This window comes from Scyliorhinus canicula, chromosome 3 (assembly GCF_902713615.1).
Source record: "Scyliorhinus canicula chromosome 3, sScyCan1.1, whole genome shotgun sequence".
Lineage (NCBI taxonomy): Eukaryota > Metazoa > Chordata > Chondrichthyes > Carcharhiniformes > Scyliorhinidae > Scyliorhinus > Scyliorhinus canicula.
Window position 1 is genome coordinate 4433430 of NC_052148.1, and position 27078 is coordinate 4460507.

Here is a 27078-nt window from a genome sequence, read left to right on the forward strand (position 1 = left end):
CCCACACAGAGAGTGGGGTCCATGCACCATGATGGGTCCAGCCTCCACACGAGAGTGGGTCCATGCACCATTGGGTCCCAGCCTCCACACAGAGAGTGGGGTCCATGCACCAGATGGGTCCCAGCCTCCACTCGAGAGTGGGGTCCATGCACCATGATGGGTCCCTGACACACACAGAGAGTGGGGTCCACGCACCGCGAAGGGTCCCAGCCTCCACACAGAGAGTGGGGTCCATGCACCGTAAGGGTCCCAGCCTCCACACAGAGAGTGGGGTCCACGCACCGCGAGGGTCCCAGCCTCCACACAGATAGTTGGGTCCATACACCATGATGGGTCCCCGACCCCACACAGAGAGTGGGGTCCATGCACCATGAAGGGTCCCAGCCTCCACACAGAGAGTGGGGCCACGCACCATGATGGGTCCCAGCCTCCACACAGAGAGTGGGGTCCACGCACCGTGAAGGGTCCCAGCCTCCACACAGAGAGTGGGGTCCATGCACCGCGAAGGGTCCCAGCCTCCACACAGAGAGTGGGGTCCATGCACCATGATGGGTCCCAGCCTCCACACAGAGAGTGGGGTCCATGCACCATGAAGGTCCCAGCCTCCACACAGAGAGTGGGGTCCATGCACCATGATGGGTCCCAGCCTCCACACAGAGAGTGGGGTCCACGCACCGCGAAGGGTCCCAGCCTCCACACAGAGAGTGGTGTCCACGCACCGCGAAGGGTCCCAGCCTCCACACAGAGAGTGGGGTCCATGCACCATGAAGGGTCCCAGCCTCCACACAGAGTGTGGGGTCCACGCACCGCGAAGGGTCCCAGCCTCCACACAGAGAGAGGGGTCCATGCACCGCGAAGGGACCCCATCTCCACACAGAGAGTGGGGTCCACGCACCGCGAAGGGACCCCGACCCCACACAGAGAGTGGGGTCCAGGCACCATAATGGGTACCCGACTCCACACAGAGTGGGGTCCACGCACCGCGAAGGGTCCCAGCCTCCACACAGAGAGTGGGGTCCATGCACCATGATGGGTCCCAGCCTCCACACAGAGAGTGGGGTCCATGCACCATGATGGGTCCCCGACTCCACACAGAGAGTGGGGTCCACGCACCGCGAAGAGTCCCAGCCTCCACACAGAGAGTGGGGTCCACGCACCGCGATGGGTCCCAGCCTCCACACAGAGAGTGGGGTCCACGCACCGCGAAGTGTCCCAGCCTCCACACAGAGAGTGGGGTCCATGCACCGCGATGGGCCCCAGCCTCCACACAGAGAGTGGGGTCTACGCACCGCGAAGGGTCCCAGCCTCCACACAGAGAGTGGGGTCCACGCACCGCGAAGGGTCCCAGCCTCCACACAGAGAGTGGGGTCCACGCACCATAATGGGTCCCAGCCTCCACACAGAGAGTGGGGTCCATGCACCATGATGGGTCCCAGCCTCCACACAGAGAGTGGGGTCCACGCACCGCGAAGGGTCCCAGCCTCCACACAGAGAGTGGGGTCCATGCACCGCGAAGGGTCCCAGCCTCCACACAGAGAGTGGGGTCCATGCACCATGATGGGTCCCAGCCTCCACACAGAGAGTGGGGTCCACGCACCATGATGGGTCCCAGCCTCCACACAGAGAGTAGGGTCCATGCACCGCGAAGGGTCGCAGCCTCCACACAGAGAATGTTGTCCATGCACCGCGAAGGGTCCCAGCCTCCACACAGAGAGTGGGGTCCACGCACCATGAAGGGTCCCAGCCTCCACATAGAGAATGGGGTCCACGCACCGCGATGGGTCCCAGCCTCCACACTGAGAGTGGGGTCCACGCACCGCGAAGGGTCCCAGCCTCCACACAGAGAGTGGGGTCCATGCACCATGATGGGTCCCAGCCTCCACACAGAGAGTGGGGTCCATGCACCATGATGGGTCCCAGCCTCCACTCAGAGAGTGGGGTCCATGCACCATGATGGGTCCCTGACACAACACAGAGAGTGGGGTCCACGCACCGCGAAGGGTCCCAGCCTCCACACAGAGAGTGGGGTCCATGCACCGTGAAGGGTCCCAGCCTCCACACAGAGAGTGGGGTCCACGCACCGCGAAGGGTCCCAGCCTCCACACAGAGAGTGGGGTCCATACACCATGATGGGTCCCCGACCCCACACAGAGAGTGGGGTCCATGCACCATGAAGGGTCCCAGCCTCCACACAGAGAGTGGGGTCCACGCACCATGATGGGTCCCAGCCTCCACACAGAGAGTGGGGTCCACGCACCGCGAAGGGTCCCAGCCTCCACACAGAGAGTGGGGTCCATGCACCGCGAAGGGTCCCAGCCTCCACACAGAGAGTGGGGTCCATGCACCATGATGGGTCCCAGCCTCCACACAGAGAGTGGGGTCCATGCACCATGAAAGGTCCCAGCCTCCACACAGAGTGTGGGGTCCACGCACCGCGAAGGGTCCCAGCCTCCACACAGAGAGTGGGGTCCATGCACCGCGAAGGGACCCCATCTCCACACAGAGAGTGGGGTCCACGCACCGCGAAGGGACCCCGACCCCACACAGAGAGTGGGGTCCAGGCACCATAATGGGTACCCGACTCCACACAGAGTGGGGTCCACGCACCGCGAAGGGTCCCAGCCTCCACACAGAGAGTGGGGTCCATGCACCATGATGGGTCCCAGCCTCCACACAGAGAGTGGGGTCCATGCACCATGATGGGTCCCCGACTCCACACAGAGAGTGGGGTCCACGCACCGCGAAGGGTCCCAGCCTCCACACAGAGAGTGGGGTCCACGCACCGCGATGGGTCCCAGCCTCCACACAGAGAGTGGGGTCCACGCACCGCGAAGGGTCCCAGCCTCCACACAGAGAGTGGGGTCCATGCACCGCGATGGGCCCCAGCCTCCACACAGAGAGTGGGGTCCTACGCACCGCGAAGGGTCCCAGCCTCCACACAGAGAGTGGGGTCCACGCACCGCGAAGGGTCCCAGCCTCCACACAGAGAGTGGGGTCCACGCACCATGATGGGTCCCAGCCTCCACACAGAGAGTGGGGTCCATGCACCATGATGGGTCCCAGCCTCCACACAGAGAGTGGGGTCCACGCACCGCGAAGGGTCCCAGCCTCCACACAGAGAGTGGGGTCCATGCACCGCGAAGGGTCCCAGCCTCCACACAGAGAGTGGGGTCCATGCACCATGATGGGTCCCAGCCTCCACACAGAGAGTGGGGTCCATGCACCGCGAAGGGTCCCAGCCTCCACACAGAGAGTGGGTCCATGCACCGCGAAGGGTCCCAGCCTCCACACAGAGAGTGGGGTCCACGCACCATGATGGGTCCCAGCCTCCACACAGAGAGTGGGGTCCATGCACCATGATGGGTCCCAGCCTCCACACAGAGAGTGGGGTCCATGCACCGCGAAGGGTCCCAGCCTCCACACAGAGAGTGGGGTCCATGCACCATGATGGGTCCCAGCCTCCACACAGAGAGTGGGGTCCATGCACCGCGAAGGGTCCCAGCCTCCACACAGAGAGTGGGGTCCATGCACCATGATGGGTCCCAGCCTCCACACAGAGAGTGGGGTCCACGCACCGCGAAGTGTCCCCGACCTCCACACAGAGAGTGGGGTCCACGCACCGCGAAGGGTCCCAGCCTCCACACAGAGAGTGGTGTCCACGCACCATGATGGGTCCCAGCCTCCACACAGGGAGTGGGGTCCACGCACCATGATGGTTCCCAGCCTCCACACAGAGAGTGGGGTCCATGCACCGCGAAGGGTCCCAGCCTCCACACAGAGAGTGGGGTCCATGCACCGCGAAGGGTCCCAGCCTCCACACAGAGAGTGGGGTCCATGCCCCAAGATGGGTCCCCGACTCCACACAGAGAGTGGGGTCCACGCACCGCGAAGGGTCCCAGCCTCCACACAGAGAGTGGGATCCATGCACCATGATGGGTCCCAGACTCCACACAGAGAGTGGGGTCCACGCACCGCGAAGGGTCCCCGACTCCACACAGAGAGTGGGGTCCATGCACCGTGATGGGTCCCAGCCTCCACACAGAGAGTGGGGTCCATGCACCGCGAAGGGTCCCCGACTCCACACAGAGAGTGGGGTCCACGCACCATGATGGGTCCCAGCCTCCACACAGAGAGTGGGGTTCATGCACCGCGAAGGGTCCCAGCCTCCACACAGAGAGTGGGGTCCATGCACCGCGAAGGGTCCCAGCCTCCACACAGAGAGTGGGGTCCATGCACCGCGAAGGGTCCCAGCCTCCACACAGAGAGTGGGGTCCATGCACCGCGAAGGGTCCCAGCCTCCACACAGGGAGTGGGCTCCATGCACCGCGAAGGGTCCCAGCCTCCACACAGAGAGTGGGGTCCATGCACCATGATGGGTCCCAGCCTCCACACAGAGAGTGGGGTCCATGCACCGCGAAGGGTCCCAGCCTCCACACAGAGAGTGGGGTCCATGCACCATGATGGGTCCCAGCCTCCACACAGAGAGTGGGGTCCATGCACCGCGAAGTGTCCCAGCCTCCACACAGAGAGTGGGGTCCACGCACCGCGAAGGGTCCCAGCCTCCACACAGAGAGCGGCCTGCTGCCACACAGAGAGTGGCCTGCTGCCACACAGAGAGTGGGGTCCATGCACCATGATGGGTCCCAGCCTCCACACAAGAAGTGACGACAGTCTCCACAGCGAGCTCATGGACAGACTCCACGATGGAAGGAACGCAAGACTCCAGATCATAGTCCTTGCATGAACAAGACCATGAGGGTCTAGCAACCTCCTCTGAGCAACCAGCAGCAGACAATGCAAGGCTGCCACACTCCAGGGAATGAAAAAGTGACTATGACCGTCCACCCGGATTATTTGAGCCACCAAAAGATGACTTTGACAGACTTCCCAGCTCAAGTGAATGACAAGAAGACACTGAGGCTCTACCCACTGCATGTGAGACAAGGGACGATGGCATCCCACTTCCCATACAAAATGTGCAATGTGACAGACCTCAGCTAGTGTGTACAGAGACACTCGGCAATCACAGTGAGACTACTGGTGACTCTGGTGACACCACGTTAATTCAAACCTCATCCGCTCGAGCCTCTCCACAAGCAAATGGATTCCTGAATGCTTTGACTCCGGACGTGGAGCATCAAGAAACCTCAGAAGATTCAAGTGAAGCTGAAATGACTCCGGACAGGGAGCGGCAAGAAACCAAAGCTGATTGAGGTGAACCAGAAAGGACACCAGACGGGGAGCACACAGGGGTGACACTACCACAGGAGGGCATTACACCAACCCATACAGCACACATCATCTTCCTCTTTCCAGTGGAGACACTTAGTGAGTAGACAGGGTTGATTGAACACATCGCACCCACCACGTGAATTGTAGCAGACTGGTTAGATAGTCTGAGTAGCTATAGCAGGATTAACAGGAGAGTTGAATCCAAGTAGGAGAATCGTTAACATTTCAATAAATGTGTTAAAGCTATCTCCAAGTCTGAACCTTCCTTTGTCAGAGAGCACATCAAGGAAGCAGCTTGTGCTATGTCAAGAGCATAACAAAACAATCCCTTTAAGTAACTATCAAGGCCAACTCACGCCTCATATCCTCATAGTTCCCTTTATTAAGATTCAGCACAATAGTCTCCGAATCAACTTCTTCACTCTCCATCTTGATAAAGTACTGAAGATGGATCAAATGTAAAATGGCCTGCTCTCTAGTTGGTTCCTCCACATATTGGTCAAGAAAACCATCCCATATACACTCCAGGAATTCCTCCTCTCCGACATTGTGGCTAATTTGATTTGCCCAATCTATGTGAAGATTAAAATCACCCATGATCACCAATATTCCCTTATTACATCCATCTATAATTTCTTGTTTAATGCCATTCCCAACCTCACTTGGGGGTCTATATATGACACCCACTAATGGTTTTTGCCCCTTGGTATTTCTCAACTCTACCCATACAGATTCCGCATTGTCAGAGCTGATATCCTTTCTCACTATTGTGTTAATTTCCTCTTTAAACAGCAGTGCCATGTAACCATCTTTTCTTTTATGCCTGTCCTTCCTAAATACTGAAAACCCTGGGACATTCAGTTCCCATCCCTGGTCACCCTGCAGCCATGTCTCCGTAATCCCAATTATATCGTACCCATTTATATCTCTGCACGATTAGTTCATCCACTTTATTGAAAATGCTCCGTGCATTAAGGCACAGAACCTTTAAGTTTGTCTTTTGCACAATGTTTGTCTTGCTCCCCAAATTTTTATCTTTTGCACTATTTGACTTTTGCCCTCGGTTTCTCCACCTATCACTTTTCTACCTTTTGTTTTTGTCCTTGCTCTCTCTTTCTCTGACTCCTTACATAGGTTTCCCTCCCCCTCTGTGTCATTCAGAGCATATTTGGGTACTATTAAAAATAGGAGGAGGTCTGTTCAATCGATTCTGATTCCCTCTCTTGCCACCGATGTGCAAGGTGAAGATGTTTGAATTTGTTTTGAAAGATTGAATAGTGGTGTGTTTTCCCAATGCCGCATTTTTTGTGATTCTATTTTACTAATAACTCACAGAAACGTCAAGTTAGGATTAATTTGTTATGCTATGGGGAGCACACAACCCACTCTACAGGTGTGGTACAGCAGAAATGGAAATGTATTTTTAAAAACAAAACAATGTTTATTCTACAAACTCGAGTTAACCTTTTTAAAACAAACAGTGAACATCTTAGCTACAATTAATTCAAATACACCCCCCCCCCCCCAAAGAATACAACACTGAGTAATGCTTTAAGCATTCCTTTTCGCATCCATACGACTTAAAACATCTTTTACCAGAAGCACATTAGGTTTACATTCACTACTGAGAACATTTATAATTCTGAATTCACCAAATGATCAAGAGATAGTCTTTTCATGGCAGAGGAATCAACAGTACGCCTGCTCGTCTGGCTTCAGCTCCAACACTGAAAACAAAACTAAAACACACCCTGCAGCAAACAGCCTAAAACGAAAGTAAAAAGCCGAGCTCCACCCACACTCTGACATCACTGATAAACACCCATTTCTTAAAGGTACATTTCTTTAACAACAATTTCTTAAAGGTACTCTCATATTACAAACTCAAAAGGATAGTTTACTCTACATATTAAAAACGCATGAAAGAAGTGTCCGCAACATTCCACTCTACAATGCAACGAGACAAATAGAAAAAATAATTTAATGGTATAAGGACCAGAGCAAAATTAATATTGGTTTAGGTGGGTTCTAGAGGCCAGTGAGAAATGAATTTGTGTAGGTGAGTTCAGCTGACTGATGACCACAGTTCTCGGATTCGCTTTTCAGTTGGTGGAGATGTTACAAAATAAAGTAGATACACAGGAACTGAGTCAGTTCTGTGGTTGATTGCACAAAATCTTTCCAAGGAGTCAGGTTAGTTGAGCCAGTTGCTCTCACTGGGGGGCACTGCTTCTTTGTGTCTTAACATTTGGATGTGAAACGACAGATTTACTTTGAATACCAAATATTAATAGTTAAACTGTCTGGTCAGGTGTTTGGGTCATGTGACCTTCCTTCTTCACAATGAATTCAAATCGATGTTCATCCGGCATATGGAATTGTCTTTGATTTCAGGACTGATGATGTCCCAGTCATTAGTTGTTGAAAGGACTGGGAACTACATTGAGGGACTGACGTTTGGGAAGTTTCCAAGTCAGGATGATGCCTGGCTTGGAGGGGAACCTCTAGGTAGTAAAGTTCCCATGTACCTGCTGCCCTTGTCCATTTCGATTGCAGTGGTCATGGGCTTGCAAGGCACAGTCTGAGGATTTTTGGATGGTAAGCGCTGTCATGGATTTAAATAACATGTAAATGGATATAAATGAAACTATATCCTCATAGCTCCTAGGGCAGCACAATGGCATAGTGGTTAGCACAATTGCTTCACAGCTCCAAGGTCCCAGGTTCGATTCCGGCTTGGGTCACTGTCTGTGCGGAGTCTGCACGTTCTCCCCGTGTCTGCGTGGGTTTCCTCCGGGTTCTCCGGTTTCCTCCCACAGTCCAAAGATGTGCAGGTTAAGTGGATTGGCCGTGCTAAATTGCCCTTAGTGTCCAAAATTGCCCTTAGTGTTGGGTGGGGTTACTGGGTTATGAGGATGGGGTGGAGGTGTGGGAAGGGTGCTCTTTCCAAGAGCCGGTGCAGACTCGATGGGCCGAATGGCCTCCTTCTGCACTGTAAATTCTATGAAATCTCAGCTCCCCTTAAAATTGCTGTGAACATTCCCAGGTGTGATGTGAGTCTGCTTATTGCTCTCTCAGAGTAACAAAGTGTGACATTCTCAAAACTAAGAAAATCATTATTTTGTCCCTGAAACACCTGGGAAAAGTTCACAGACAAAGGGTCAGATTATCAGATACATACATAGATACAAAGAAGATAGGAGCAGGAGGTGGCCTTTTGGCCCTTCGAGCCCGCTCCGCCATTCATCACGATCATGGCTGATCATCCAACTCAATAGCCTAATCCTGCTTTCTCCCCATATCCTTTGATCCCATTCACCCCCAGTGCCTCTTGAATATATTCAATGTTTTAGCATCAACTGCTTCCTGTGGTAATGAGTTCCACAGGATCACCACTCTTTGTGTGAAGAACTGTCTCCTTATCTCTGTCCGAAATAGTTTACCCTGAATCCTCAGGCTGTGACTCCTGGTTCTGGACACACCCATCATTGGTAACATCTCCCCTGCATCTACCCTGTCTAGTCCTGTTGGAATTTTATGAGTCTCTATGAGATCCTCCCTCTTGATGACTTACAGCAGCCATCTTTATTTTCTTTCTTCCTCAGACAAGGAAAGTTTTAAAAATAAATAGCAATGGGAGTAATGGTTTTAAATATAAAGATATGGGTTTCTTTTTATGTTGTCGGAAAGCAACAGTACAAATAAGAGACTGGATGAAATAATTTCTTTAACACTGTTATTTCTCTTTGGGCCTGCGTTGAAAAGCAGCTCAGACAGATGGCGTGAGAGTTCCTTCTCATGGCTAAACCACGAGGACGCTATTCTATCCAAACGTCAAATTATCCCTGATCTCCTACTAAATAGACAGGAGAAGCCAGAAGAATCATTTCCATTGCATTTCCAATATTTCTGCAAGAACATTCTTTTTTAATTATTGAGGATAACAACATTTATTGACTATCCGTATTTGCTCTGAGGACCAAGATTCCGAGGGGCCTGGATGTTAAGGGTGAGGCCATGGAGAGCTGGACAAAGCAACAAGATAGGGGAACACTGAAGTGCTGCCAAATGTAATGGGAGTCCTCGATTGAATTCTGCAGCCTTACCATTCAACTGGACAAATTATGGGATGGTTCCACTACCTTTTGTGCCCATGCCAGCTCTCTGAGAGAGCAACTCTACTGAAACTAGTTTCCTGCCCATTGCTTTGCGTTGTTCATTCCTCTTCAGGTTGAATCTGCCCTGATTACAACCTGGTAATGTATTTCAGATCCTAATATTTACTTAAAACAAAAAGCTTTTCATCGTGTCACCATTAGTTCCTGTGTTATTTATGTTAACTGTGTTTGCTTTAGTGAATGGTGGCACAGTGGTTAGCACTGTGCCTCACTGCGCCAGGGACCTGGGTTTAATTCCGGCCTTGGGTGACTGTGTGGAGTTTACATGTTGCAAATGTTGATTTCCTTCCCTGAAGAACATTAGTGAACATGATAGATTTTTGCCACAATGGACACTTGTTTCATGTTCCTCATTAGACTGTAAGATGTAGAGACAGATGGAGGCCATTTGGCCCATCGAGTCTGCTGTGCCATTCAGGAGATCATGATTTATTTGCTGTGATAATTTGCCACTCCACTTTCCCGCCTTGATTTCCTTACTGATTAAAAATCTGTCTCTCTCAGCCTTGAACATACTTTACGACCCAGCATTAACAGCTCTCTGCGGTAAAGAATTCCACAGATTCACCACTCTCTGAAAATAGACTTTTGATTGCAGATTGTTGAAATTCAAATCCCACTATCTACAGTTTTTCCCTGTAACATCTCAAAAAATTGCATGATTTACTACATTTCAATTAAATCTCAACTGAACCTTATCATCTCCCAAGGAGAACAACGCCAGCATTGATTATCATCCATAACTGTTCTGAAGAAGGTGATAGTGAGCAGTCTTCTTGAATCACTGAACTTCATGTGCTTTAGGAACACCCACTGTGCTGTTTGGGGGAGGGTTACCAGGCTGACCCAGCGATAGTGAAGCAACGCCAATATATTTCCAAGTCAGGATGTGAGGGGAAGCTCCAGGTGGTGGGGTTCCCAGGTACCTGCTACCCTTGTCCTTCTAGATGGCAGTGGTCATGTGTTAGGAAAGTGCTGCCTATGGAACCTTGGTGAGTCCCTGTTTCACACCTTGTCGATTGCTGCTAAGCGTCAGTGATGGAGGCAGTGAATGTTTATGGATGGTGTGCCAATCAAGGGGACAGCTTTCTCTTGAAACTGTGGAGCTTCTTGAGTGATATTAGAGTGGCACTCATCCAGGCAAGTGGAGACTATTCCATTACAGTCCTGACGTATGCCTTGACGGAGATGCACAGGCTTTGGGGAATCAGGTGGTGAGTTATTCGCTGTAGGCTTCCTAGCCTGGTCCAGTACAGTTTCTGGTCAACGGTAACAGCCAGGATGTTGATAGCCAGGGATTCAGTTATGGTAATGCCATTGAATGTCAGGAACAATGGTTTCATTCTCTCTTGTTCGAAATGGTCATTGCTCAGCACTTGTGTTCCATCAATGTAACTTGCCATGTATCAGCCCAAGCCTGTATATCATTCAGGTCTTGCCATGTATCAGCCCAAGCCTGTATATCATTCAGGTCTTGCCATGTATCAGCCCAAGCCTGTATATCATTCAGGTCTTGCCATGTATCAGCCCAAGCCTGTATATCATTCAGGTCTTGCCATGTATCAGCCCAAGCCTGTATATCATTCAGGTCTTGCTACATTTGCACCTGGGCTGCTTGTGACAAATGCAGGATTATAGATATATTGATATATAAATATTTGTCAATTTAAGGGTTGGAAACCTTTGTTATACTGTGTTTAACTGCAGTAGTCATGTTTTTAAATCAAATCTTGTTTTGCAAGACTGGAAAGCTTATAGGAACCAAAGGTGAAATTGGCCAGAGTGAAAATCCTGAGGTAATGCATTGCTGTTTGACTAGAGGGATGATGTGGAGATGCCGGCGTTGGACTGGGGTGAGCACAGTAAGAAGTCTTACAACACCAGGTTAAAGTCCAACAGGTTTGTTTCAAACACGAGCTTTCGGAGCACGGCTCACCTGAAGAAGGAGCCGTGCTCCGAAAGCTCGTGTTTGAAACAAACCTGTTGGACTTTAACCTGGTGTTGTAAGACTTCTTACTGACTAGAGGGAGACACTGTGGAGTTAGTTTGTTTTTGGGAGATGATATCATTGCTGGGTGGAGCTAAGGCATTCAGACATTTTGAGAAAGCTCTTTGAGGTGAGTCGGAATCTTACTACCCTTTTGGACCACAGTTGAATAGTTGCAAAAAGCAGTATTTAAAGCATAGCAGACTTGTCTGAGGACAATGGGAAATCTGAAACAAACCATTTGAAACAACTTTCTGAAGGCAACCACCCAGAGTCTGCAGTGGTTCTAGCAGGAACCAAATCTGCTCTGGACAGAAGTCTGGAAAGTTAAATGGATAGTCAGACACTTTATCCCAGGGTGGAAAAGTCAATTACTGGGGCACATAGGTTTAAGATGCAAGGGGGAAAGTTTAGAGGAGATGTGCGAGGCAAGTTTTCACACAGAGATTGGTGAGTGCCTGGGATAAGCTGCCGGGGGAGCTGGTTGAAGCAGGTACAATAGCAATGTTTAAGTGGCATTTTGACGAATACATGAATAGGATGGAATTAGAGGGATACGGACCCTGGAAATGCAGAAAGTTTTAGCTTAAACAGGCATCATAATCGGCGCGGCTTTGGAACGCCAAAGGGCTGTTCCTGTGCTGTAGTGTTCTTTATTCTTTGTTATTACTCTGTACACTTTGGATTGAGAGCTCTATGTTTTCCCTTTCCTCTTGTTTAATTGGGAATAGAGATAGTAATCAAGGATATTATATTTACTGCTTTTAGTAGTATTGTTTAAAGGGTAATTGTAAACTATTTTAGGGTTAAAGATTTCAATAGTGTGTTAATAATAACGTTTTGTTTTTAAATACTAAATCCCTATTTCTTTGTGCAATCACTCCTGGAGAGAATTATTATTTCTGCACAGTCTTCTAAAATAAACTAAAATATTGGGGTTTTTTGGTATAGTATCCCAGTCACTGTTGGGATCTGGTCTGGGATCAGAATCTATTGAGTTGTGACTGACCATTGTGCGATCATCAGTGAACATTCCAACTTCTGATCTTATGATGGAAGGAGGGTCATTTATTACGGTACGAATTAAGATCCCAAAAGTAGCGAGGATTCCGGACATATAACCCAATATTTTTTTTTCATGTTGTTAGACTGAGGAAAGAATACCTTTCTCCAGGGTGATTATGCAAAGGAATATGGGTATGGTATATTGAAACAAACTTTATTAATAACACAGTACAAAACTATCTTGAACATTACACCAGAAAATAGCTTACGTTTACTCCTGAAACAATGCCAATCAATGGAATGTATACAATACCCTTAACAGCTATCTTTATTCCCACTCAAACAACATCTCAGCACTCAATCCACCCAGAAATACCTGTGCTACAGAGATTGAGAAACCGAGATCTCTTGACATTGCTTTGTATATAAGATCAGACTCCTGTCAGACCCATGCAGAAACAATGGTTGCATTTCTTCACCAGCTGTTTCAACTGGTTTGTTCACCAATCCAACCTGCTCTTCTGTCTGCGGACATAACTCCTAACTGAACTGCAGAGAGCAAACTGCTTGACTTGCAGTCACTGCTTCAGCTAAAACTCCACTGAAGTCTCCAAACTGCATTTCTACAAAATACCTGATGCCTTATCTCCGCCCAATGACGACATTATTGTACCAAGTGTAAATCCAATTAACTCTACAGGGAATCCCCTTAATCAAAACAAAGCCCAAGCATTGTATGATGCTTTAATTGCACCCCTGGCTACCTACCTTTCAAACTAGGATGTATTTTAAAACACAACTGCAGCAATTATGAACACACTAACCCAGGCATTTAACCCTCTCTGCTCTAGATATCTATCGTAAAATACATCTGCACTCCCTACATTTATCACACATTGATGACGCAGCTGAATATGTTGGGCTGAGATTATTACCCTGAGGAGCTCCTGCAGTGATATCCTAGAATTGAGATGATTGATGTTCAACAACCACAACCATCTTCCTTTACACTGGGTATGTCACCAACCAGCAGAGAGTTTTTCCCTGATTCCCATTGACTCCAATGTTTTAAGGTCCCTTGATGACCGATTCTGTCAAATGCTGCCTTGATATAAAGGGCAGTCATTTTCACCTCACCTCTAGAGTTCAGGTCTACTATCATTCATTCTGAACTTGGCTGATCATCCAACTCAATAGCCTAATCCCCCTTTCCCCCATATCCTTTGATCCCCTTCACCCCAAGTGCGACATTTGACTGCTTCTTGAAAACATGCAATGTTTGGTCCTCAAATACGTTCTGTGCTAATAAATTCCACAGTCTCACCACTCTATAGGTGAAGAACTTTCTCCTTATCTCTGTCCTAACTGTTATGCCCCATATCCTCAGACTGCAACCCCTGGTTCTGGACACTCCCACCATCAGGAATATCCTTCTTACATCAACCTTGTCCAATTCTGTTGGAATTTTGTAGGTTTCTATGAGATCTCTCCCCCCCCCCCCATTCTTCTGAACTCCAGCGAATACAATCCTAACCGATTCAATCTCTCCTCCTACGTCCAGAATAATAATCTTTATCGGTATCACAAATAGGCTTACATTAACACTGCAATGAAGTTACGGTGAAAATCCCCTATTTGCTAAATTCCGACACCGGTTCGGGTACACAGAGGGGGAATTCAAAATGTCCAAATTATCTAACAACATGTCTTTTGGGACTTGTGGGAGGGTTTCAGAGGGTTGATGCAGAAATGATGGGCTGAATGGCCTCCTTCTGCACTGTAGTTATTCTATGGATCTATGAATGCGGTTGACTCTTATCTGCCCTCTGAAATGCAAACCATTCAGTTCGATGGAAATTAGGGATGGTTTTTGTTGCCCTTTGAACTTGCCAGCAACAGCCACATACCATGAAAGAACAAATAAATGAACTCCTCATCTCTCATTCGGCCAATTCTTGGTCCTGATGTTGATTTCTGGGTTCTGTCCTTCCCACCCTCAGAGTTTTCAGCAGCCACTCTGTTATACTCTTGACCCAGATGCCAAGGAAGCAACATAACATCCTGGATTTCTGACGATGCTTCCAGAAACAAATCTATTCCAATTACATTTCTAATCTTGCTCCAGCTTCTGTGTATGGTTATGCCGACCATGATGCCATGGCATTGGCTCTGGCTGAGAGGCTCAGATGAAGCACAGTCCCCTCCAGTATTCAGAATGGAATCCTGGCTGGAAAACAAGATGTACTGGAGATATTCCTGCAAAACTTGCCGAATCCCCCTTGACCGTGCGGCCACCATTCCTTCTCTGCTTGTAAATGCTGAAGGTGCAGGGTGACCACATTTAAACATGTTTCCTCCCCCTAGATTTCACCTGAAAGGTGGGGCACTGAGATGGCCACTGCTGCTCACGCTCTGGAACCCAAAGCCTGACATACCTGCAGGTCGGGGGTCAGTGGTCAGCACTGTTGCTTCAGAGCTCCAGAGTCCCAGGTTCAATTCCCGCTTGGGTCACTGTCTGTGCGGAGTCTGCACGTTCTCCCCGCATGTCTGCGTTGGGTTTCCTCCAGTTTTCTCCCACAGTCCAAAGATGTTCAGCTTAGGTGGGATGGTCATGATAAATTGCTCTGTCATGTCCAAAAGGTTGGGTGGGGTTGCTGGCTAACGGGGATAGGGTGGAGGTGTGGGCTGAGGTAGGGTGCTCTTTCAGGGGCCGGTGTTGACTTGATGGGCCGAATGGCCTCCTTTTGCACTGTAAATTCTATGAAATCCTCATCTTTCAGTCCATCAAAGGACATGAACTGTGTACAAGCATCTTCCAAATGTTTCCCGATAATCTTTGCCACTTAGTATAGGTGAGCGACATTCAGTACTGGTCCCCACAAACAGCAACCAGGCAGAGGGTTGGCCTCTGGGCAGGGTGGAACCTTGGCATTGCCAGCCTGGCACCCTAGCAGTTCCACCTGGGTGCCAGCCTGGCACTGCCAAGGTGCCCAGGAGGCACTGCCAGGCTGGCAGAGGCATTCTTGGTGTGCCAGACTGGCATATTGCCCATGCCATGGATTGGGCAGGGGTGTTCCCGGCCTGGTGAGGTTGTGTGCAGGGGACACCTGAAGACATTTTCATGGGCAGCACAGTAGCACAGTGGGTAGCACTGTTGCTTCACTGTTCCAGGGTCTCAGGTTTGATTCCCGGCTTGGGTCACTGTCTGTGTGGAGTCTGCACGTTCTCCTCGTGGCTGCGTGGGTTTCCTCCGGGTGCTCCGGTTTCCTCCCACAAGTTCCAAAAGATGTGCTGTTAGGTGAATTGGACATTCTGAATTCTCCCTCTGTGTACCCGAACAGGAGCCGGACTGTGGCAACTAGGGGATTTTCACAGTGACTTAATTGCAGTGTTAATGTAAGCCGACTTGTGACAGTAATAAAGATGACTATTTATCACCTTTTATTTGAGTTTAATATCCTTCTTTATTTCTTAGATAGCCATGGCCAATTATCATTTTTCCTACAGTCCTTCCTTTTTACAGGTATATACTTTTTATGAACACTGTGAAAAGTCTCTTTCAAACTCCTCCACTGTTCCTCAATTGTCCCACCACAAAGTCTTTGCTCCCAATCTACCCAAGCCAACTCCTCCCTCACCCCAGTGTGGTCTCCTTGGTTTAAGCACACAAGACACTGCTGTCAGATTTTATCTTCTCACACTCCATCTGTATTTTAAATTCAACCATTCTGTGATAGTTTATTGTCAGGTGTACTGAGGTACAGTGAAAAGTATTTTTCTGCGAGCAGCTGAAACAGATCATTAAGTACACGAAAAGGAAAGGAAATAAAAGAAAATACATAATAGGGCAACACAAGATACACAATGCAAATACATGAGCACGGCATTGGGTGAAGCATACATCGGTGTAGTATCAATGTGGTCAGTCCATAAGAGAGTTGTTTAGGAGTCTGGTAACAGCGGGGAAGAAGCTGTTTTTTGAGCCTGTTCCTGCGTGTTCTCAGAATTCAGTTCTTAGCTGAGCAGTTACCAGACCAGGCCGCAGAAGGATTTGGACAAGCTAGGAGAGTGGGCAATGAAGTGGCAAATGAAATACAATGTGGAAAAGTGTGAGGTTATGCACTTTGGAAGGAGAAATTTAGGCACAGACTATTTTCGAAATGGGGAAATGCTTAGGAAATCAGATGCACAAAGGGACTTGGGAGTCCTTGTTCACAATTCTCTTAAGATTGACGTGCAGGTTCAGTCGGCAGTCAGGAAGGCAAATGCAAAGTTCGCATTCATGTCAAGAGGGCGAGAATACAAGACCAGGGATGTACTTCTGAGGCAGAATAAGGCTCTGGTCAGACCCCATTTGGAGTATTGTGAGCAGTTTTGGGCCCCGTATCTAAGGAAGGATGTGCTGGCCTTGGAAAAGGTCCAGAGGAGGTTGACAAAAATGATCCCGAGAATGAAGAGCTTATCGTAAGAGGAATGGTTGAGGGCTCTGGGTCTGTACTCGTTGGAGTTTAGAAGGATGAGGGGGGATCTTATTGAAACTTCCAGGATACTGCGAGGCCTGGGTAGAGTGGACGTGAAGAGGGTGTTTCCACTTGTAGGAAATAGTAGAACCAGAGGACACAATCTCAGTCTGAAGAGATGATCCTTTAAAACAGAGATGAGGAGGAATTTCTTCAGACAGAGGGTGGTGAATCTGTGGAACTCTTTACCGCAGAAGGCTGTAGAGGCCAAATCACTGAGTGTCTTTGAGACAGAGATAGATAGGTTCATGATTAATAAGAGGATCATGGGTTATGGGGAGAAGGCAGGAGAATGAGGATGCAAAACATATCAGCTATGATTGAATGGCGGATCAAACTCAATGGGCCGAGTGGCCTAATTCTGCTTCTATGTCTTCTGGCCTTAGGACTGCACTTATCTGGGTCAATCACTTCTAGCAACTAAAAGTTTCCAGGAAGTTTGAAGTTAAAGGAACCAAAGAAGACCTGCCATTGGAGCAGGTTACTGGTCACTGAAGCTAAATACAGAGCTGGAAGTGTAGTCCTGGGTAAAGCGAGATATCTGAAGCATTTATAAGTTTGTTGTCCTTATTTCCAGCCATTGGAAACAATAGTATTCAGTGGGGGACTGAGTACCTGAGCTTTGTGCAGGATGTTCGTGGAAATTCAAGACAAAGGAATTTTGAAAGAAAAGTTGGAAAACCTGGAGTTGGATTCTTGTTTAAACCGATAAGGGGAAGCCTTGTATTTGATGGATAGTTGGAACATTTGTAGGTGGAGTCTTGATGAAAACAGCTGATGGAAAGCCGTGGCTGAAAGATGATTTTAAAGTATGTCTCTTTGAGAGTCGAGTTTTGAAACACTCATGTGACAATCATCCATGGGGACTGTGAGGGGAACGCCACGGACGATCGACTGAGTGGCATCTGCCATTTGTTTTCAGAAGGGGTGCTGTCTGCCCACAGTCAGCTATTAGGTTACAGGCACTGTTACTTATTGAGAACATTATTGTATAAAATGCATCATGTAACCTTCCATGTTCAATAAATGTTTTTTTTATTTTTGCAAAAGCTAATTGGCACTGCTATTACTCTGTTCCTCCACGTTTTCTAACACAAAGTACGGTTTTGGGACAGGATTCTCTGCTGGCCGACGCTGAAATTGTAAAAAGCGATTGGGTGGAGAATCCATTTTGACACTGAAATTGTGGGGGATGTAGGGGTAGATCAAATCACAATTCCCTGTGCCTCGATAGCGATGTCAATGCGTTCCACTCTGCACGTACAGTAAAAGCCATTGGCAGATCATTAGCAGGCCTGACCCTGTATTCCCCGGGCCTCAGCGATCTCCTGCCCTCACTAGGGGGAATTCACGATGGTGAGGTTCACTTATGCTTTCAAAAGTCAGGAAATGGGCTCTGTGGCTGATGAGAGGAAGAGAAGGGGAACGGAAAGTGTCCAACATAGTCATAGATTGCTGACAGTTGTGCTGCTGGACAGGGGGGGGGGTGCTTCTTCCAGGGCCAGGGGGAACAGCAGGGGGCATAACAATCCCCATACTCATCACGTATGACACAGCCGGATATTAGCAACATCATCAATTTATTTTGAACTCACTTCTCTCTCATCAGAAAAATCATCCAATTGAAATGTCAGCAGATTTGAATGTCTGCCTTTCTTCTGCAGTTTCTTCCAGCAGCTACTCCTTGTCGGCCATTAAGGGGAGAATGCGACTTGCCCGAGTTCTGCAGAGGAGATTCCTCAGACTGCCCCGAGAATGTGTATCTAAAGGACGGTCACACATGCAGCAATGGAAATTTATACTGCAGCGGTGGGACCTGTCATTCTGCAGAGAAACAGTGCCAGGATATCTGGGGCAAGGGTGAGTACAGATTATCAGAATCTCCCAAACTCTTCCAGCACAGTTGCAGCAGGAGATTTCTCAAATGTATTGGATGGATGTCTAACCCTCAGAGAAGCCATAATTCTCTGTGAGTCCTTGGGCCGGGTCTCACTGACCGAGCCTAAAGGAGAATGAGAACATGAGGTGTTACTGCATTTAGAGAAAATGAGGACAGGCACTCATAATAATAATAATAATAATCGCTTATTGTCACAAGTAGGCTTCAAATGAAGTTACTGTGAAAAGCCCCTCGTCACCACATTCCGGTGCCTGTTCAGGGAGGCTGGTAAGGGAATTGAACCCGCGCTGCTGGCCTTGGTTTGCTTTACAAGCCAGCTATTTAGCCCACTGTGCTAAACCGGCCCCTGTAACACCCACACTTAAGTTCCGAGCTAAGTAGTTCCCAGATATTTACAGAGAATACGACAACATAGAACACTCCTTCACGCTATTCTCATAAATTGAAACCGATGCTGGTAAAGATCATGATTACCTGCTTAACCTGAGTACCTGAGATATTGTTCCGACACCCTGGGCTAGTTTACAGTCACTTCCAGTCCCACAGGCCCCAGAGTCCCATCATCAGTGAATTAATCAATGATTTGTATGTTTCCCTGAGACCTTTGGCCCTTGACTGCTCCAGTGACTTACAGGCACCAGATTTGGAAGAACCTGGGACCCTGGTGCAGTGAAGCCACAGTGCTATCCACTTGCACTACCGCTGTCTCGGAGCAGGTACAGGATATTCTGGAGGGGGAGGGTGAACAGCCAGTGGTCGTGGTAAACATCGGTACAAACGACATAGGCAATAAAAGGGATGAGGTCCGAAAAGCAGAATACAGGGAGCTAGGAAGGAAGTTAAGAAATCGGACTTCAAAGGTCGTGATCTAAGGATTACTGCCGATGCCACGTATTCGTTAGAGTAGAAATGACAGGATATACTGAATGAATACGTGGCTGAAGAGATGGTGTCAGGGGGAGGGTTTCAGATTCCTGGGGCATTGGGACCGGTTCTGGGGCAGATGGGACCTGTACTAACTGGACAGGTTACACCTGGGCAGGACTGGAACTGAAGCCCTGGAGTGGATATTTGCCAGAGCGGTTGGGGGAGTGTTTCATCTAATGTGTCAGGGGGATGGGAACCGATGCAAGGAGTGAGAAAAAGAGGGAGCAAGGACAAAAACAAAAGGCAGAAAAGTGAATAAGAAAAGCAATAGGTAGAGAAACCAAGGACAAAATTCAAACAGGGCAGTAGAGAAAAATATTGGGAGCAAGACAAACATTGTGAAAAAGACAAACTTAAAGGCTCTGTGCCTTAATACAATAAAGCGGATGAACTTACCGCACAGATAGATATAAATGGGTATGATATTATTGGGATTACAGAGACATGGCTGCAGGGTGAACACTCTGGGAACTGAATGTCCCAGGGTTTCAGTATTTAGGAAGGACAGGCATAAAAGAAAAGGTGGTGGCGTGGCACTGCCGGTTAAAGAGGAAATTAACACAATAGTGAGAAAGTATATTAGCTCTGACAATGTGGAACCTGTACAGGTAGAGTTCAGAAATAACAAGGGACAAAAAACATTAGTGGGTGTCATGTATAAATCCCCAAAGTGCAGGTTGGGAATGGCATTAAACACAGAATTAAAGATGCATGTAACAAGGGAATATCGGTGATCATGGGTGATTTTAATCTTCACATAGATTGGGCAAATCAAATTCGCCACAATGCCGTAGAGGAGGAATTCCTGGAGTGTATACGGGATGGTTTTCTTGACCAATATGTGAAATGAAAATCGCTTATTGACACGAGTAGGCTTCAAATGAAGTTACTGTGAAAAGCCCCTAGTCGCCACATTCCGGCACCTGTTCGGGGAGGCTATTACGGGAATCGAACCGTGCTGCTGGCTTGCCTTGGTCTGCTTTCAAAGCCAGTGATTTAGCCCAGTCAGCTAAACAGCCCCTATGTGGAGGAAACAACAAGAGAGCAGGCCATCTTAGACTGGATACAGTGTAATGAGAAGGGAATCATTGCCAATCTGGCTGTACGAGACCCCTTGGGGATGAGCGACCATAACATGTAGAATTCTTTATCAAGATGGTGAGTGAAGTAGTTGATTTGGAGACTGGGGTGCTGAATATTAATAAAGGGAACTATGAGGATATGATGCGTGAGTCGGCCTTGATCGATTGGGGAGAGTTATTCAAAGGAACGGCAGTGGATAGACAATGACAAACATTCAAGGAATGCATGGAGGAACTAAAGCAACTGTTCATTCCTGTCTGGCACAAAAGCAAATGGGGTGAGAGAGACAACAAAGGAAATTAGAAATAGTATCCGATCCAAGGAAGAAGCAGATTGGCCAAGAGAAATAATAGGTCTGAGGATTGGGAGCAGTTTAGGATTCAGCAAAGAATGGCGAAGGGATTGATTAAGAAGGGGAAAGTACAGAACGAAAGGAAGCTTGCAGGGAACATAAAGACTGACACTAAGAGTTTCTACAGATATGTGAAAAGAAAGCCTTCTTTTCGAGAGCCTTCTCCCGCGGATGGAGGTGGCTAGCACGGGGGGACATAGCCTTAAATTGAGGGGTAATAGATATAGGACAGAGGTCAGAGGTGGGTTTTTTACGCAAAGAGTGGTGAGGCCGTGGAATGCCCTACCTGCAACAGTAGTGAACTCGCCAACATTGAGGGCATTTAAAAGTTTACTGGATAAGCATATGGATGATAATGGCATAGTGTAGGTTAGATGGCCTTTAGTTTTTCCCATGTCGGTGCAACATCGAGGGCCGAAGGGCCTGTACTGCGCTGTATTGTTCTATGTTCTATGTTCTAAAGAGATTGGTAAAGAGAAATGTAGGGCCCCTACAGACAGAAACAGGGGAATGCGTCATAAGGGATAAAGAAGTGGCTGAGCAATTGAATACAGACTTTGGTTCTGTCTTCACAAATGAGGACACAAATCAGATCCCAGAAATGTTGGAGAATGAAAGGTTCAGTGAGAGGGAAGAACTGAGGGAAATCAACATTAGTAGAGAAGTGGTGCAGGGAAAATTGGTGGGATTGAAAGCGGATAAATCCCCAGGGCCTGAGAATCTGCATCCCAGAGTGCTTAAGGACGTGGCTCTGGAAATAGTAGATGCATCGGTGGTCATTTTCCGGGATTCTATAGACTCTGGAACTGACCCTGCAGATTGGAGGGTAGCTTACGCCTCTCCGACAGTCAAAAAGTGAGGCAGAGAGAAAGCAGGGAATTATAGACCAGTAAGCCTAACATCGGTAGTGGGGAGAATGCTTCAATCCATTATAGAGGACTTTATAGAACATTTGGCAGGATCAGTCAGAGTCAGCATGGATTTATAAAGGGAAAACCATGCTTGCCAAATTTGTTAGAATTCTTTGAAGAGGTAACCAGTACAATCAACAAAGGGGAGCCAGTCGATGTGGTATATTTGGACTTTCAGAAGGCATTTGACAAAGTCCCGCATAAGATTATTGTGCAAAATTAAAGCACATGGGACTGGGGGAAATGTATTGAGGTGGATAGAAAACTGGTTGGCAGAGAGGAAACAAAGAGTCGGGATTAATGAGTCCTTTTCAAATTGACCGTCAGTAATTAGTGGGCTACCACAGGGATCGGTGCTGGGACCCCAGCTATTCACAATGTATATTAATGATTTGGATGAGGGAATAAAATATAACATCTCAAAGTTTGCAAATGATACCAAATTAGGTGGGAGGCTAATGCACTATCAATTACGCAAAGGCAAGAGTTGGATGTAATTGAGGCTTTATTGCACTGAGATATATGGCCTCCTACAGCAGCTGACAAAATGGCTGCTGTACGGGGAGCACACATATTTATACTCCGCCTACTGGACGGAGCCAGCAGGCAGGGATCTACTCCCGTACCTGTAGTAGAGGGGCCTAACCGTAAAGCACCTATCAACATCCTCTATAGACAATATATACATCAGTGGTGACTACCACGTTCACCCCCTGTTAAAACATGAGTCCGGTGGGGATGGTGGAGATCTATATACAGGAAATTGAGTTTTATAAGTACAGATAATATTACAAATTGAGGCGGTCCGGTGCCTTGATCTGTCGTCGCGGGCGCCGTAGTGCTGGTGGCGACTCAGGCGGCGATTTGGTCTTCGGTGACTGGGAGAGTGTCGACATCCTCTTCATCCCCGGGTGCAGGCAAGGGAGGACGGATTGTCCCAGAGCGGGGGCTGTGGTGGGGTGCGCTGGGGGAAGGGTGCCATGTCGGGGGGGGGGGGGGTGTGGGGAACCAGCTGGGGCCAGGTCCCTGAGGGGACTGTGTATTGGTGGCCTTCGGGGTATGCTATGCTATGTTATGCTATGCTATGTAAGCATACTGTGGGTTGGCGTGAAGTAGCTGTACCCTCTCAACCAACGGGTCTGCCTTGTGGAGTCGAATGTGTCTACGGAGGAGAACGGGTCCTGGAGCTTCCAGCCACGTTGAGAGCGAAACCCCGGAGGTGGACTTCCTGGGGAAGGCAAAGAGACGTTCATGGGGGGTTTCATTAGTCACGGTGCACAGGAGCGACCGAGTGGAGTGAAGGGCATTGGGGAGGACCTCCTGTCAGCGGGAGGCCAGAAGATTTCTGGACCGCATGGCCAACTGGACGGCCTTCCAGACCGTCCCATTCTCCCTCTCTACCTACCCATTTCCCCGGGGGTTGTAGCTGGTCGTCCTGCTCGAGCAGATGCCGCTGTTGAGCGGGTACTGGCACAGCTCATCGCTCATGAATGAGGATCCCCGGTCGCTGTGGACGTAGGTGGGGAAACCAAACAGAACGAAGATGGTGTTGAGGGCTTTGATGACGGTGGCAGATGTCCTGTCGGGGCACGGGACGGCAAAGGAGAATCGGGAATATTCATCGACAACACTGAAAATGGACGTGTTGCAGTTGGTTGAGGGGAGGGGCCCTTTGAAGTCCATGCTGAGGCGTTCAAAGGGGCGGGATGCCTTCACCAGGCGCACATGGTCTGGCCGGTAGAAGTACAGTTTACACTCCGTGCAGACCTGGCAGTCTCTGGTGATAGCCCTGGCTGCCGCAATGGAGTAGGGCAGATTGCGGGCCTTGATGAAATGGTAAAAACGGGTGACCTCTGGGTGACAGAGATTGTCGTGCAGTGAACGGAGTCAGTCCACTTGTGCGCTGGCACATGTACCTCGGGACAGGGCATCGGGGGGTTCGTTGAGCTTACCAAGCTATACAAAATCTCGTAATTGTAGGTGGAGAGGTCGATCCTCCACCTCAAGATCTTATCATTTTTGATCTTGCCCCGCTGTGTGTTATTAAACATGAAGGCAACCGACCATTGGTCAGTGAGGAGAGTGAATCTCCTGCCGGCCAGGTAATGCCCCCAATGTCGCACAGCTTCAACGATGGCTTGGGCCTCCTTTTCGACGGAGGAATAGCGAATTTCGGAGGCATGGAGGGTGCGGGAAAAGAATGCCACGGGCCTGCCTGCCTGGTTGAGGGTGGTGACCAAAGCGACATCTGATGCATCGCTCTCGACTTGGAAGGGAAGCGTCTCGTCGACCGCGTGCATCGCGGCCTTGGCGATGTCGGCCTTGATACGGTTGAAGGCCTGGTGAGCCTCGGCCGTCAGTGGGAAAACGGTGGATTGGATGAGGGGGTGGGCCTTGTCCGCATAGTTAGGGACCCACTGGGCGGTAGTACGAAAAGAACCCCAGGCATCGTTTGAGGGCCTTGGGGCAGTGGGGGAGGGGGAGTTCCATGAGGGGGCGCATGCTGTCGGGGTCGGACCCCAGAACTCTGTTCTGGACCACAGAGCCGAGGATGGCTAAGCGGTTCGTGCTGAACACACACTTCTCCTTGTTGTAGGTGAAGTTGAGGAGAGTGGCGGTGTGGAGGAATTTGGGAAGGTTGGCGTCATGGTCCTGCTGATCGTGGCCACAGATGGTGACGTTGTCCAGGTACGGGAAGGTGGCCTGCAGTCTGTACCGGTCAATCATTCGGTCCATTTCCCGTTAGAAGACCGAGACCCCGTTGGTGACGCCGAAGGGAACCCTAAGAAAGTGTAAAGGCGGCCGTCTGCCTTGAAGGCAGTGCATGGACGCTACGCCTTATGGATGGGGAGCTGGTGGTTGGCAGATTTCAGGTCCACTGTCAAGAAGACCTCTTAGGGGGTACGCCTTGAGCTGCGTGTACCGATTGGTGGTCTGACTGTAGTCAATGACCATCCTATTTTTTCCCCAGTTTTGACCACTCCCACTTGGGCTCTCCAGGGGCTGTTGCTGGCTTTGATGATACTTTCCCGAAGCAGCCGCTGGACTTCAGACCTGATGAAGACCAAATGCTACTTCTGTGGGCACTCCCAAAACACCCCCAAAAGCATTGCCCGGCGTGGAGTGCCCTCTGCAAGGCGACGGGTTTGCAATCCGGGGTTAGGTTTGCAAAAAGGGAAGGTGGGTCGACCTTAAGGGTCGCGAGGCCGCACACAGTAAGGGGTGGTAGGGGCCCGCCGAATTTCAGGGTTAGGCTCTGGAGGTTACACTGGAAGTCCAGGCCGAGTAGCAGGGCAGCGCAGAGGTTGGGGAGGGCGTAGAGGCGGAAGCCGCTGAACTCCACGCCCTGGACAGTGAGGGTGGCGATGCAGCATCCCCGGATCGCCATGGAGTGGGATCCGGAGGCCAGGGGGATTCTCTGGTTGGCAGGGTGTACCACGAGGGAGCAGCGCCTTACTGTATCGGGGTGAATGAAGCTCTCAGTTCTCCGGGAGTCCAGCAGGCAGGAGATCTCGTGCCCGTTGACCTTCACTTTAGTTGAAGCGGTCGCGTAGTTGTGTGGTTGAGACTGGTCAATCGTGACCGAGGCGAGATGCGGCTGGTCGTCGGTGGTTGCAGGCTGATGAGGTGCCCGATGGGCAGGGGTCCTGAGTCGGGCAAGATGGCGGCACCCACGATCTGCACGTGTCGTGAGGAAGACAAGGTGGCAACGCCCGTTGGTCCTGGGAGGAACAAGATGGCGGCACCCACGGGCCGCATGTGGTCCGAGGAGGGGAAGATGGCAGCGCCCACTGGCCGCACGTGGTCCGAGGAGGGGAAGATGGCAGCGCCCACTGGCCGCACGTGGTCCGAGGAGGGGAAGATGGCAGCGGCCACTGGCCGCACGTGGGGGGTGCCGGGACAATAGCGCCGATTGTGCGGACCTGGCACACTGCAGCGAAATGTCCCTTCCTGCCACAGGCCTTGCAGAGGGCACTCCACGCCAGGCAGTGCTTTTGGGGGTGTTTTGACTGCCCACAGAAGTAGCATTTGGGCCCCCTGGGGTTGGTTGGCTACCGCGTGGCACAGGCGTGGGGCTGGCTGAGGGCGGTCGCTGATGTGGTCCACGATGCACAGGAGGGGTGGGCCGCTCGGTCGGGGGCAGAGGCCTGAATGTTGTGTGATGCGACTGTAAGTGAGGACGCTCGCTTTCTGGTCGCCGCGAGATCAAGCGTGGCCCCTTCTAAGAGGCGCTGGCGGATGTAGTCAGACCCTATGCCCGTAACAAATGCGTCTCTCATCAGCAGATTCGAGTGTTCCGTGGCTGAAACGGCCTCACAGTCAGAGTCTCTAACTAGGGGGAGCAGGGCGCGCCAGAAATCATCCACCGACTCACCGGGAAGCTGGCGCCACATGGAGAGGAGGCGGCTGGAGTAGACTTTGTTAGTCCGCTGAGCGTAGTTTTCCTTCAGTAGCGCCATGGCCTCGGCGTAGGTCGGTGATTCCTGGACCAGGGGAAAGACGTTGGAGCTCAGCCGCGTGTAAAGGGTCTAAAGCTTCTGTGTTTCTGGAATTGTGTCTGGCGCAGACCCGATGTACACTTCCAAACAGGCTAGCCAATGTTCAAGGTCCTTTTTGGCATTGCCTGCTTGAGGATGCAGCTGCAGGCGATCCGGCTTGATGTGGAGGTCCATCTCTGAAAACTCAGGGTAATAAATTGATGCACTATCAATTACGCAAAGACGAGAGTTGGATGTAATCGAGGCTTTATTAGCTCGACATGTGGCCTCCTACAGCAGCTGATAAAATGGCTGCTGTACGGGGTGCACACATATTTATACTCCGCCTAATGGGCGGAGCCAGCAGGCAGGGATCTACTCCCGTACCTGTAGTACAGGGGCCTTACCGTGAAGCACCTATATCAACATCCTCTGTATACAGTATATACATCAGTGGTGACTACCACAGAGGGTGAATTGTGACGAGGCTGCAGGGATCCAACAG

At 49.8% G+C, this 27078-nt stretch overlaps 1 protein-coding gene across 1 annotated transcript in view; it reads left to right on the forward strand.

The window, feature by feature from the left end:
• Positions 1-27078, forward strand: part of LOC119963597 (disintegrin and metalloproteinase domain-containing protein 12-like) — a 604211-nt gene that overhangs the window by 516129 nt on the left and 61004 nt on the right. The window contains exon 15 of the mRNA XM_038792928.1: positions 18587-18782. Within this exon, the coding sequence (XP_038648856.1) occupies positions 18587-18782 (196 nt within the window). The remainder of the gene's footprint in view (positions 1-18586; positions 18783-27078) is intronic.